At 38.8% G+C, this 14,408-nt stretch overlaps 1 protein-coding gene across 1 annotated transcript; it reads left to right on the top strand.

Moving 5' to 3' along the window:
• Positions 1-22: 22 nt before the first annotated feature.
• Positions 23-14,395, top strand: hspbap1 (hspb associated protein 1). The gene is made up of 8 exons (XM_044215748.1): positions 23-171; positions 1,582-1,792; positions 2,381-2,565; positions 4,692-4,828; positions 7,136-7,307; positions 10,161-10,244; positions 10,560-10,670; positions 13,024-14,395. Exons 2-8 carry the CDS (start codon positions 1,597-1,599, stop codon positions 13,627-13,629), a joined length of 1,491 nt encoding a protein of 496 aa, XP_044071683.1. The 5' UTR covers positions 23-171; positions 1,582-1,596; the 3' UTR covers positions 13,630-14,395.
• Positions 14,396-14,408: the final 13 nt, after the last annotated feature.

The following is a 14,408-nucleotide window of genomic DNA, read 5'->3' as shown; positions in this document are numbered from 1 at the left end:
TGCCATTTTGGCCCGTCTGGTGCATTAGCTTGAGTGGGGCTGGTGTAGCGACCACAGAGCCGGAATGGAGTAGATTCACAGTGAGGCGTTGCCGATGTATAAAGAAAAAGTCCACTGTCTTGTGAGGTTTGTTTACTTCCGCCAGAACCTCAACTGCACGTGTAGTAGCTGGTGAGTCCCCTCTCTTTTTTCAAAAGACCCCTCTCTTTCCGCGAAGCTAGCTAACGTTAGCTTTCATGGGAAAGTGATTTGACAGTGGAGTCGGAGCCTATTCCTTAGCTAAGCAACGTTCATAAGCAGAGCCTAGCTAATATCATCGTCTAGTTTAGTACTAAAACAAATAACGTTACGGTCGTCAGTGTTGATGTCCTAGTTATCTGAGTTGACGTAACCAAGTTGCTCATTCTGTAACGTAAAACTAGTTAACGTTAGCCGCATTATCTGGATGGACCATTAACTAACGTTACTGACATTTTCGGCACTTTTATGACATAAAAGTGCCTCGGCCCATCCAGATAATGCGGCTAACGTTAACTAGTTTTAGTTCGATCAGGTGGGAAATATTTATCAGAACTGACTAAAAAACTTCAGAGTTTGACCGATACTGGATTCCTTGACCAGGCTGATAAACTATGTAATGGTGACATTGTTATACAAACACATCTCTGGCATTTATGTACTGCAATTTCTTGTTACTTATATCGCATGTGCTAATATCTGTGCTATATATTTTAAAATAATAATATGCGTGAAATACCCCATATGGGCACAAGTACATGTACTTTTTGGTCTGCTGACTTTTGGGTCATGTATAAATCCAGTCATACATGACCAATTCCACATATGTGATACAGACCCACTGAAGTGGCAGGAGGATGTGAATGTGTTTCTGAATGTGAATTCTGAGTACAAGAACAATTAAGATGTTAACTTAAATGGGCATATTTATATAATGAAAATACTAATAAAAACACGTTTCAAATGTCAGGGGATTCTCTTTCATTTGTTTTAATTTAGCATTGGCAATTGGCATGGGAATCCTGGGGCATCATTCATTTATTCAAACTATGCTCATCACTTGATGTTTATTGAACAGTTTATCAGTGATGGCACATTTGCTGCATTGCTGATCTTGTTACATCCCCCTCTTCACTCTTCACCCCACTGTTAAATGCAGGGAGTGAGATTTGGCCAGTCATAACTTAAAATGTAGATCTGCTTAATTAAATGTATGACTGTATTGCTTAAAATTGCAGGTTTATGGTAGCAGTAGGTAGTACAAACATGCTTGAAAATAAGAAAGCTTCAGTTTCCTCTTCTGATGGCACAATTGTGGGGGTTTTTTTAAGGTTGTTCATGAAGTGACAGAGCACTGAGGGAGGAACAAATATCATAGAGACACAAAAACACATGCATAAAAATGTACACAATCTTGTTCACCTTTATGTTACAGAAGATAAACACGTCGTAGCTAGAAGGCACTGGTATAATCTCTGTGAATGACTGGTAATGTAACACCACAACTTAATCACCAGTTTATCAGCGAATCTGTATCTACAGCCTCTGTGTTGCAACCCACAGTGTGTACTACAGGGCATGGCTGCCCCCGACTCCATTAAACCCTTCAGCCCAGAGGAGACTCAGAGGATTCTGCATCATCTGCAGCAGCCCGCAGTCTTCATGAACATGACCTGTGGCTGGCCTGTTCTCCACTGGACTGCAGAGCACCTGTCTGACTGCCTTGGTGACAAACTCGTCCGATTCAGACTTGGGAGAAAAAAGGAGACACACAGTAAGAACAAAAGATTAATCCAGACAGATCTGGGATGAAATAATTCTTGTCTAATTAATCCTCTGGATTGAGCATGCAGAATGAAAACTTATGTAACCCAAAAAGATCCATTTCAGCTTTTTCTGTGGGGGGGGAATCGGAGGGTTTTTGTCTTTGAGCATCTGGTGTATTTTGCCCTCCATGTGGCTCTAAAACAGCTACAGTAATGACTCATCATGTGATGAATAACAGAGAGCGTGTCCTCTGATAAAAGCTAGCTAATTAGATTTCTTAATCTTTTTCATCTGCAACAGTTTACAGGAGGGCATTGCTCATGATGGTTTATAAATGCCTTCACTCAACCATAGACACACTTTGTTTACTAAAACAAAAGCAAGAGTAAATCACTACAACTGATTTATTTTTCTCATAAAAGCGGATAAAATAAAATTTCATGCCTCTGTGATGATGCATAGTGCTGTGATTCCAGTATATGTATTTATTTTAGCAGGGATCTGTTGAATTGTTTTACTGAAACTTTATCACAATTTTCTAGTGATTACTCTCTTTTTTTGTACTTTTTCTTGCTATATTCTCCCACTCTCGTAGCACCTCTGTTTGAAACCCAGTGTTCCTATGTGGAGGCCAAACTGGCGCACTTTCTCAGCTGGACCCGGGACCAGGCTGGGACAGATGTAGGGCCTTTCTTTGAATACCCCAAATCAGAGTATTGGGCCTATGCTGACTACAAATACATCGCCATATTGTTTCAAGATAAGCCTTCCATGTTTGAGGTAATCACCCTCCTGCATACATACATGTTAAGATGCCAGGTCAGTTTTATAATGGATCCTGGTCAAAAATCCAAATGAAATCCAACATGTTTGAATGGGAGATCTGGTTTTACAGGATTAGTGTTAGTTAATTACCACCTGAGATGTTTGCATGACATTGCAACTAGAAGGTGTTTTTGAAAAGCACACAACTTTTTATAGGTAGTGTGACGGTGGAAAAATTAGCAGCACTTGCATGAGGTGTTAATGGACATCAGATAGATTCAGGTCAAGCCAACCTTTTTTCCAACCTAGCAGTCATTGCATTGTGTTTTAAGTTATTCTGTCAGCATCAGTAGACAGCTACAAGATGAAAGCTCATGAAACTAAAATATGGGGCCTGTGATGAAGAAAGTTTGACAATTTAGGTCAATCCCTCCCTGTATGAGTGAGTTAAAGTAGTATATTTTTGATAACGTAGTGGCTGAATATTGGAGATTCAATACATGGCCAAAAGTATGTGGACACCTTAACATTATATTCGGATTCCAATTCAGCCTCAAGAGCATTTGTGAGGTCGGCCACTGATATTGCGATAAGGTCTGGCTCATACTCGGCATTCCAGTTCATCCCAAAGGTGTTTGATGGGGTTGAGGTCAGGGCTCTGTGCTGGCAAGTTCTTGCACACCAAACTGGGAAAACCATTTCTTTATGGACCTCGCTGGCTTTGTGCACAAGGGCATTGTTATGTCGAAACAGGAAAGAGCCTTCCCAAAACTGTTGCCACAAAGTTGGAAGAACACTGGCCACTGGTGGCCACTCACTTGGGCCATATAGTGTATCTTATGGAAAATAATGTACTCCCTTAAGCCAAAACCTGGATCTATTATTTTTCAAGCAATACAGTCATACTTAGGTCATAAAAATTTTAAAAACAGGACTACATTTTAAATTACTAACCAAATGTCTATCGCTGCATTTAACAGTGCAGTTAGACTGTCTGATAGCAAAGAGGTGGATGTGACAATACCAAGAGAACAGCAAACGGGCCATCATCACTGATCTGTCTTTACCCTGAAATAGTTTAATGTATTAATATTTTTTATACATCAGTGACCACTCAGGTTCAGATATGTTACCAAATTAAAACAAATTAAAGAAAAGTTAGGGTCACTTTAAAAGCCTGTTTTTAGTCGTGTCTTTATTATATAAATATGTCCATTTATGTCAGCATGTTTATTGTTACTGTACTCAGAATTGGATTTATACATGACCCTAAAATATGACACCACATACAGTGTAAGCACACAGTCAAGAATGTTATGAATACCAAATTTTCTTTAAGATGATAATAAACACATTTAGAAGCTTAATTTAAAAAGTATTATTCACTTGCTACCTTCTAATCTAGTTGCAAATGCTTTGGCTTATCAACAAATTAGACATTAAATAAAAAATTGAAAAAGAGCCAGAATATTCCCATTTAGTCTCATTTTTTTTCAAAATACTCATTTATTTTCTAATATTTTTTCCCCCTGTTTTGACATTTTCAATTAAAAAGTTAAGCTTTTAACCATAATGACTTTATATTAGCTGCTATTCTTGTCCTCCGGTAGGTAAAAACATAAAAGTGCCATCATTTCTCAAGCCACCAATTCATTTCATTTTTATCTTAGTGATACATTTTTATTGGGCATCTACCTGCAATTATTACCCGCTGACATTCATGCCTTTGAGAACAGGCAGACATGGGCTTTTTACAGGATAAATGGTGCTGGGGAAAAAGGCTGCCTGAAGGCTAGATTGACCAGTCTGTTATTTACAGCTGCCTGCATACAGTATATGCTAATGACTTCATTATTCAGGATACTGCCATGATTGCTACACCTTTGTGCTCTGACAGGACATGATTGACAGACCAGTTTTCCTTGAAAGATGACAAATACTGTAGCTTGGCTTTTCTACACAGAGACCTCCATTGGTCACCTATAATAGGTCCTGTCAAAGTAGCTGATGAGGTGGGGGTACATCTGTGGGCTTATAGCAGAGTTGTGACAGCTGTGAAAATGTGAGTCTTGTCTTCATGTCATGTCATTATCACAGACAAAAAGAATGGAGAAAATCAGACTGTTATTTATATTTTGCAGGATATAAAGTGGTCCGAGTTTGGTTTTGAGGGACGTAATGGGAGAGAAAGTACCTTATGGATGGGCACAGAGGGGGCCAACACGCCATGCCACCTGGACTCTTATGGCTGTAACCTGGTACTGCAGGTACATGGACGGTAAGAAGGACCATAGCACGTGTTTGCTGCTTTATATGCACCAAAGTAACCAGATTATATAAGTCAGTAATCAAATTTGTGAAACATCACATAAACAAGAAGGTAGATTTCTGCTGGACCAACCTGATTATGTGGACAAGTATACAGGACAAGAAAAGTAAAGTAAATATCACCAATTGTAGCTGTGTGATTTGCTCTAAGGCATACTTGCCAACCCTACCGATTTTCCCAGGAAACTCCCGTTTTTCATTGCCCTCTTCCAATTCTCCCGTATTTCTCCCAATTTATTATCACAACCTGTTTCTGGCACTATACAGCGTGTGACGTGGAAGAGAGCTGCTTGCGCCTCGTCCTCCTCAGTGAGTAAGAGAAGTGGAAGAAATGAATGAATGAAAACTGTATACTGTAAAACTGTAATATTAGTTTATGCCAGAGTTTCATGCAAGTTCACGCCAGAGGGGCGAATTATTCTGTATTCTTTCCTGAGAATTAGAAGTGAAATTTAAAAGTATTTAACATAAAAATGCTGTTGCAGTGTCCTTATTATTTTATTATTTTCATTCTTTTAAAATCGCCTACTTTTTTAAATCAAGCTACTTTGTGGATTCTTGTCTTGATAATCCTGAAGTTACACATAGCCTGTCTGTAATTTCTGTTTTTATCCAACAAATACTTTACCAATTTTAATTAGATGCAAAGATAATAGAGTCACACCTTGGAGCTCACTGCACCTCTCAACCTCAGCTCAATGGTTGTTTGCACCCATTCTGATATTGTTAATCTACAGAACTTTAAATAAAGCATCACTCGTTTCCCTGCCTCATATATTTGTGAGTATTGCTTCAAGTCACAACAAAGGATTTCAGTGAATGGAGCACACATCAAAACTAAGACATAACTAGTAGTCTAAGTGGCCTTAGAACTTATCATATGGTAAATTGTCAATGTAAGAATAGTTGTGTGCTCAAATACTGGTTCAGAAATATGGGAGAATGCAAGAGAGACTCACCATCTGAATGTAAACTAGTTTAACAGTAGTCAGACAGTGCAGAGCATTTAAGCCTGATATCTGATTTCTTGCCATGGCCTAATTTGTCACAGTAATCTCAAACAATCCAAATTTATATTTTTATAAAACAGAAGTGTGCTTTGACTTTCAATTTGGGCAACAGAAAAGTATTAAGAGAGATAACAAAAAGTCACATTGCCCTGTCATACCTGTGATAATAGGTTTGTGCATTTAATAGAGAGGAGTTGTGACTGAGCATAAAGAAGGATTCCATACAACCCCTGCTATATTTCACCACACCAATGGTGGTGGAAATGTTCTGCCTGTTAACCACCTAGCTCTTTCGCAACGCAAACGTTGCAGTACTGTAACTGCTTACAGAGGGTGATCTGTCCTCTGCCCTCTGAAAGAGAGTAAAGTAGTCACAGAGCTCACCAGAGCAGGAGGGAAATGGAGACAGAGGGCGAGGTGCTATATGGGGCACTGTGAGTCAAGAAACAAAAGGGAAAAGGTCTTTTTGTATCTTATCACTCATCTGTTCTCCCAGAGAGCAACATTTTTATCTCACTCCTTGTAATTGGGTCTCAGGCTCTTTTATTTGGTATTGATCCCAAATGGAATGAAATTCAGCTCAAGTTGTTCTTTGACACTGCTGATACATGAAAATACAACAGTGCTGATTGATGTGATGACATTTGTGACAATGGTGGGTTAGACGAACAGAAAACAATAATGGCCAAGAGTTTCTAAAGACCGCCCCACAATATTTGAGTTTCAGGTTAGAGAACTGGATTATTTTACATTGATGGATTTGCAATTGGCCCTGTCATCTTTTATCATCTCCCAGAATAAAAAAGGATTTAGAATTTTGATTCTTCTGATAAAAAAATAATACTGTTTTTAAAACATCATACCAAGAAAAACATAATTTTTTTTTATTGATTGTCCACACGGTGAGCAGAGAATGTTAATAATCAGTGTAAGATGGCTTTAATTAATTAAGTAATTCACAATAAGAACCTTTCCCCTTTTCATGAACACATTTTGTGTTGTATTTTGGGTAAATGTAAGTTTCCATCACAGTTGAAAAAATGTTTTGATCCTTTCTAATATTTACTATGCTCTGTCAAAGTGAAATTCAAGTTTTGTTTACAGTTTTGAAAGCCTGAATTTATGGCTAACGTGATTATTAACTGACACGACTGTGACCAAACAACTGAATTAATTTCTAACAACAATATTTTAATATGCTCTTTTAGTCTGAAGTCGTATCTAATTGTAATGTTTCCTGTGCGTAGGAAGCGCTGGCACCTTTTTCCTCCAGAGGACACTGATAACCTCTACCCAACCAGGATCCCCTATGAGGAGTCCAGTGTCTTCAGCCAGGTGGATGTTCTCCATCCAGACCTGAGGAGGTTCCCTGCCTTTCAGGGAGCCAGGGCCCACACCGTCACTCTGCAGCCAGGACAGGTCAGGATTCTTGACACAATATTTTACTATACAAAAATATGTTCTGCCTCCTAAAAGGTACTCGTTTTTTGGTCCACATACATTGAATGCCAGAGGGCGCAATTAAATTAAGACTGTAAACTGTCAGAGGTGTCAACTGCTGCCAGAAACTCTACACTTGCTGATTTTCTTGAAAAATTATGACCATGTCCTTGGCCAGAAATTTAAAATCTGTTTCTCTCAAGGTGTTAAATTTCATTGATCAAATTCAGATATTTACTCTTTATCTTATTGAGGACATTGTTTATACATTAATGATTAAATTCTCATCTAGGCAATATTTTGATCTTCAATTTAGTTGTAAGTAGATAAGCATCTGCTTGTGAAAAGAATAATGTTTCACTGAACAGTTGTTGTTTTTTTTACTAAAATCTATATGAAGACTAGAGCTTAAATGATTAGTCAGTTTATCATTTAGTCAATTGATAGAGAGTTGGTTGGACAAAACAAGACATTTGATGACATCACATTGGTCTTCAGGGAATTGTGATGGACATTTTCCACTATTTTCTGACATTTTATAGACTAAACGATTAATTGTGTAATTGTGAAAATAACCAGCAAATTAATCAATAATGAAAATAATTGTTAGTTACAGCCCTAAAGAAGACTATTATAAAAACTAGTCAAGAAATAGTCACATTTGAAAACAGCTTTATGCACATCTGAAGGAAGAAAATAATCTTCTACATTCATCGTTTGTTCTCAGTCAAACAAAGACAAATGATTGTCTAGCTGTATTTAACTGTGAGCCCTGTATTATGAAACATACCAAATAGTGAGCTGACTGTACAGTATCATTACACCCCTTAGGCAAAACATTTTTGCATTTTTTTTTTTCATCAAACATTCAATTCAGTTCAATTTTATTTATATAGCACCAATTCATAACAGAGGTTATCTCATTGCACTTTTCCTATAGAGCAGGTCTGGACCGTCCTCTTTATAATTTTATTTACAGAGACCCAACTATTCCCACCAAGAACAACTTCCTTTTAAGAGGCGGAAACCTCGAGCAGAACCAGACTCAGGGTGGGCAACTCATTGAACTAAGACATATCAAACACCTCTTTTTTAAGTCAGTTGGGTTTTTTAGACATTGGAAACCCACCATGGGTGATTTACTAAAGTTTGATGTTATGCAACACTGTAGCGCTACATTTATGTGATGAACTGCTTTAGACACAGAAGCAATAACCATAAAATCTAACTTTATTGGTCCTTAAGGTCTGAACATGTAAAAGTAGACTCAACAGTGAGATTTATTTGCCGTGGTGTTCTCCATAAAAGTGTGAAGCAAGGCAACAGCCATGACTTGTGTGGCAATTAAAATCTGGCCTTCTCAGTTATAGTGTATCATCTTTAACAGACTGGAGCTTTTATACTGAAGGAAGTGGAGGGTTAAGCTACATTAAAGTCATCTGCCTCTTCACTCTTGATGTCTTGTCAGGAGAAAAGTAACAGGGTCAAGTCTAGGCCAGTAGTTTAACTGACAGCACAGTCAAGTTCCTGTCACCTGCTCTGCTTTAGAAGTAGGTGAGTGAGTAAAGTTACGATTGAGGTGTTGGCAATCAGAACGTGGCTGTCATGGTGCCCTAATTTTATGAAATGTCCTCAGCTACTTTTGAAGTAGTTTTCAATCCTGAATTACTGCAAAAGTCTTCATGGATGTATTTGTCCTACTTTGCCTTGTTTCAGATTCCAGCTGCATTGTTTTGTTCTTCAAGAGTCAAAATGGTGACAAAGCAATTAGCTGTCTCTTTTCACTATCTGCTTGTGCCTGAGCTCCTGTAGCGCACTAAAAACTCTCCTGTCAGCAACACCAAACCCAGCTGTCAAGTAACTCTGAAGACGGGTGAAGAAATGTGCTGGTCAGGGTCACGGCTGATGCTTCAGCAGGTCATTTCTGCTTATTTTACCTAATATTAAATGATGATGGTTATAAATTTGACAGATGATAAACCAAACTCAGTGAAATGCCCTAGCTATTCTGTTTCCCCAGTATCACCAGCTATTGTCTTATTACTACAGTTCAATCAACATAGTTTTGGTGTAAATAAGAGCTGGCCAGTCCTTGTGGATCCTTGAAGTAATTTTGAGCGGCAAGGTTCATTCTTGACCTTTGGGAACGGCATGTGGTGGGGAAAAAAGCAGCAGGAAGAAAGGTCAATTTGCTTTCAGAGCTTTCAACAGCATCTCACAGTCTTCATTTAGTAAATGGAATTGGCTCAGGTGTTATCACATTACCTTAATCAGGTCCTTGTCCACACAATAACAAGTGGTTATATATGGGAGGCAGATTATGACCCCTATCTTGGTTCAAGGCTGGCCTTTGGAGTTAGATGTCAATGACCTCCTTAATTCTTCTGAGGCTGTCCACAGTCTCAAAATCAATGAACTCTTCCAGTCAGTGTCGTGACTGGCTTTGGCCTGGCATTTACATACAGTTGAAAGCTACAAGTGGACTTTTGTGCTTAGATTATTTTCCCCATACACTTGGAAATACACCAATCTCCTACACCTCTGCAAATCAAATCAAAGGACAGATCATTCCTCTTATCTTGTCAGACCACATGAATGAATGAGGACTGCTGAGGAGGCACAGACTCAATAAGGCTGGCCAATTTTAATAGTCACTTAATGAATGGATGAACCACTGACAGTCTGTGGGGGAAAAGGTGTATGCTGCCATCTAGTGGATGATCAGTCCAATTATGTATTCCCTCGACATTTATCACAAAGGCTTAACGAAAAAAAAGGAAGGGAGTGGGTGATGTCACTAAACTGTTAATCCATTTTATCTTCTCTGCTCAGGTGCTTTATGTCCCCAGACACTGGTGGCACTATGTGGAGTCAGTGGATCCCATCACTGTCAGCGTCAACTCCTGGATCGAGTTGGTAAGCAACCCGATCATGTCTCTCCCTCATCCTGAACTATTTGGCTCAAAACCTGAAATAATGATGAGATGTTCCATGAGTTTCAGACAAATGTGAGAAAAATGTGCCCTGAAGAGCTCCTGCTCGGTGTTTAGTGCTCCCAGATGTAGGCCCCTCTCAGCTTTGAGTAATGAACAGGCCTGGAAGTAAAATATTCCTTGTCATTATGTGACATTAGTGTGAGTGCACAACAAGGAGTGTGTGCCGTATGAGAAGCTCTCCACCGCCAGACAAACGTTTATTCAAATTTTATTTATTTATTTTGTTCCTACACAGGAAGTGGATGACGTGGCAAGAGTCAGTGAAGCTGTGACCAAGGCTGTTGTCTCTGCCCTTAAAAGCGCACCATGTGATGACAACACTGACAACTGGCTCAACCCCACTGAGGTAGCAAATACTGTGATATTCATTACGTTTCCCGGTTTACTACCTCTTGCTTGTTTTGGTGCAGCCACCACTTGTTTTTGTTTAACTCCAAGGCTGTGTCAGAAATTGTTCTCTCTTTACCACTCACTTCTCACTATACAAGGAATTCTATCTAGAGGACTGTATATATGTAAATTTAGTCACTGCTCATGTCAATCCTGTCATCCGGTAGTGGCCTAACTTAGGCCTCAGAATTAATTCAATATTATCATCTATCGACTTTCAGTTGAATCGTATCTTGATTATAATGTTTTCTTCTTCATAACAATAATATAACAATCATGAAGTTTTTCAAAGTTTTGGTCCAAATGAAAACATTTGACCAAATGCACTGTTTGCACAGTTTGCTTAAAAACTAATAAAATAAGTTTTTGTTTTGCTTGTATGAAAACCTTTATCTGGTGCCATGCTTAACATTGAAACACACCAAGCATTTAACATTATTTTGTTTATTTTACATGTGATTTTTGCATACATTTGCTATATCTCAGTGTATCTCACTATCCTCATTAACATGCTGATATTAATTGCAACCATATAGCATGATGGTCTTTGGCTCTTGGCTTGTAACCATCAGTTGCACACAACTTTTTACATTGCATTGTGATATATTTTGAGTCCTTTATCTTTATTATAATAACTCACTCTACAAAATTGACTTTGTAGGATAGTATATAGTCAATAACAGTGTTTCCATTTGCTGACTAAACATCCATAGACTGTGTCATATGGGTGTAATCCCCCTCAACACTTAATCTTGCATAGCCAGAACCTCTGTCTCAGTAAACTCATTAATTGCCTAATTTAATTTTTTGTGAATTTGAAAAGGCCCACCTCTGGAAATTGCTTTTTGGTCGGGTACAAGAAGTCCTCCATTGTGCAACATTTTTGGTGTAAAGTATAACTGACTCTTGTGCTTGGAACCTATGCAGACCTCCACAAGCTTGATGAGACTCTGGTCTGCCTATGATGGATTACTAACCACTGTACCTCCCACACCTTCTTCTTTCTCTGTGTATCAGTTGGCAAAGCCAGGCTGCTTCTACCACTCAGAAGGTATATTTATCCCACCTACAGGAGGTCATTTACTGTGTAGTCACAGTATGAGCTGCTGTATAGAAACACAGATGTTGGGGTGAGACTAAAGCTCCTGGGATGCTTCCTGTAACTACAACAAGAGGAGAGGGGCTGAACTTAAACCCTCTTACATTGTCAGTGTTTTAGAAGCTGTTTTTGTTTTTTTTTCCAAGCTGGACAGCTGATATATAATACTGTGCTATACTGGAGTTAATAGACCAGCTTTAAATTAGGCAGTATACATCTGAATACTATATAGAGTTATATTCAAAGAATTAACGTATTTAGAAGAATAAATCCAGTCCTTTCACTGTGGTCTTTCTAAGACAGCTATATGAGTTGTAATGGTGGATCTGCAGGGCCCGTTTAGTATATTTTATCTCTGCTTGTGAGCATGTAAACGGAATTAACATTAATAAAAGCTACATAAAGTACAGAGGGTTCCACAGAAATGTTCATAACCATTTGCTGCTGCAAGACATCATTTTTCTGGTGATGTTCCAATTATGAAACAAGCTCTAAAGCCCCCGTGTGTAGAATATTTATTTGATTATAGCTTCTTTTAAATTATTCTGATGGCAAATTTTTGTTTGTACAAAATCGAGAAAACTGGTGCAGTCTATTAGTTCCTTTTACCCCATTCACCTCATTGTATTGGCACTTACTGTTTTCTGCAGCAGTGTCTTTTTTGAAACTACTACTCTGGCTCACCAAAGTCATACATTTTCACACGCTACACAGAATAAAGAGACTTTAAATACATTTTTTGTTAGACCATTAGTTCTAAATATAATTCAAGACATGAGATGATTCTTTTGCTTTTCTTTGCCACTGGAGTGCAGCCTTTTTCCTGAATTTTTTATTTCTTTTTTATTCTTTTTTTTTCTTTCTTTTTTTTAGGTAGAGCACTCATCTGAAGAAGTGGTGCACCTGTTTCCACTTATAAACTGAAAGGCTTTAAATATATGTGTGAAAGAAAGACAGCTAAAATAACAGACATTTAGCATTTGCCCAATGCTGGATTCAAACCTCACAATCAAACAGTGCACGGTAAACATCACCTTCATCATGTTGTTAAGTCAGCAGCCGCTTTAGACTTCCTCCCCACAACTACGGAAATGTATTGAATGTATTGTATTTGGATATAAAAGTAGCCATCCACACACATTTGACAAGGCGGCTATTTAGCTGGTAGCTGGTGTCTCTGTAACAGTTTGTTTGTGTTATGTTTCTGCAGGAAGGAGTAGCATCCCATAATGACAACATGCAGTATGTGAACCTAGCAGTGAGAGCTTCTGCTCAAAGACAGAGGGGCCTCTGCCACAGCAAAATGACCCAGGACCCGAGAGACACCTGTCCAGTCAAGCGGGACTCTAGAGGACAAATCATAAAAAACAACGATTTGGTCAGGCATTCTGTGCCCTTCAATGTTCCCTTTGGACCACATCTCATCCCTGTACGCTGTCAGCAAGAGTACTCGCTAGAAGCGAGGGGGATGACCACTAAAGATCTGGAGTTCAAATTATCCAGGAACTGTTATGTCCAAACTCCAGATGACTGCACTGCTAGCTCAGATGCAGCACTGAGAACCAAGCTTGCATCTGCTGTTAGACTCCACCAGGGAAAATATGAATGTAGCCCTGGTTTAACTCAATGTAGACCATGTGACTGTGTGGATGTGACATCAGAGAACTCTTCAGAGGATTATGAGGAACCAGTACACACAACAATAACCACTAATGACCTGTTAGACTGCCTGGTGCATCCTGATATCATCGCCCATGTCACTAAGCTTTTACTGGAACGGCACACAGGAAGTCACAGGACCACTACACCATCCTAGCTTTAATATTCACCAGCCGTAAACAACATATAATAATCCCAAAGAGGAAGAAAAGCTCCTCATTGGTCCTAGCTTCAGGAGCAATTTAGAATGCTTTATCTGAAAATATCAGGATAAGGTTGTCTTAGCTTTTCTACTCTGGATGTCTTACTGGAGTTTGCAGTGATAGAGAGCTGTGGAAAAAAAAAAGCAAAAGATCCTTGGCTGCAGAAATCCACCCTCCAAGCTACCGGTATTATTTTGGTGTCATCAAGTGAGAGAGGAAAGATGAAGATCAACGCAGACCATCGGCCTACTTTTCTCTCTCCTCTCATCTATCAAGGTCCTCCTGAGATTAACCCCAGATGTGGGAAGTCACAACCAGAACTAATCGTAATGTGATGAGTGACGCCATTAAGTGGCTCTAACATTTCCTTGTTTGGTTGTCCTGCACATACTAATCCTGTTTGGTTCTTCCAGAGTAAGCAAAATGACCACCTAAATCAATTTAGTATGCTAATAAGCCACATAATTCAAGGTAATATTCCTGAGATGTGAACATTTGTTTTCTGCATAATGTTTCCCTGTCATTTACTAATGAAAATTGCCATTGAAAAACCAGAAGGCTGATCGTAATGGTTTGGTGATTGATTGAAGCTGTGTAATGAGCACTGAGTGAAATGGGTCTGTTTGAATACAGTCTGCCGCCACAGGTCACACATCTTTGAGAGAAAGGAAGGTTGCACATGTACAATAAATGTAACTTCCACTAACAATGTCTGCTAAATTTGATGTCCTGC

The sequence above is a fragment of the Siniperca chuatsi genome, linkage group LG12 (assembly GCF_020085105.1).
Source record: "Siniperca chuatsi isolate FFG_IHB_CAS linkage group LG12, ASM2008510v1, whole genome shotgun sequence".
Classification (NCBI taxonomy): domain Eukaryota; kingdom Metazoa; phylum Chordata; class Actinopteri; order Centrarchiformes; family Sinipercidae; genus Siniperca; species Siniperca chuatsi.
This window is presented reverse-complemented; position numbering and strand designations above follow the sequence as displayed.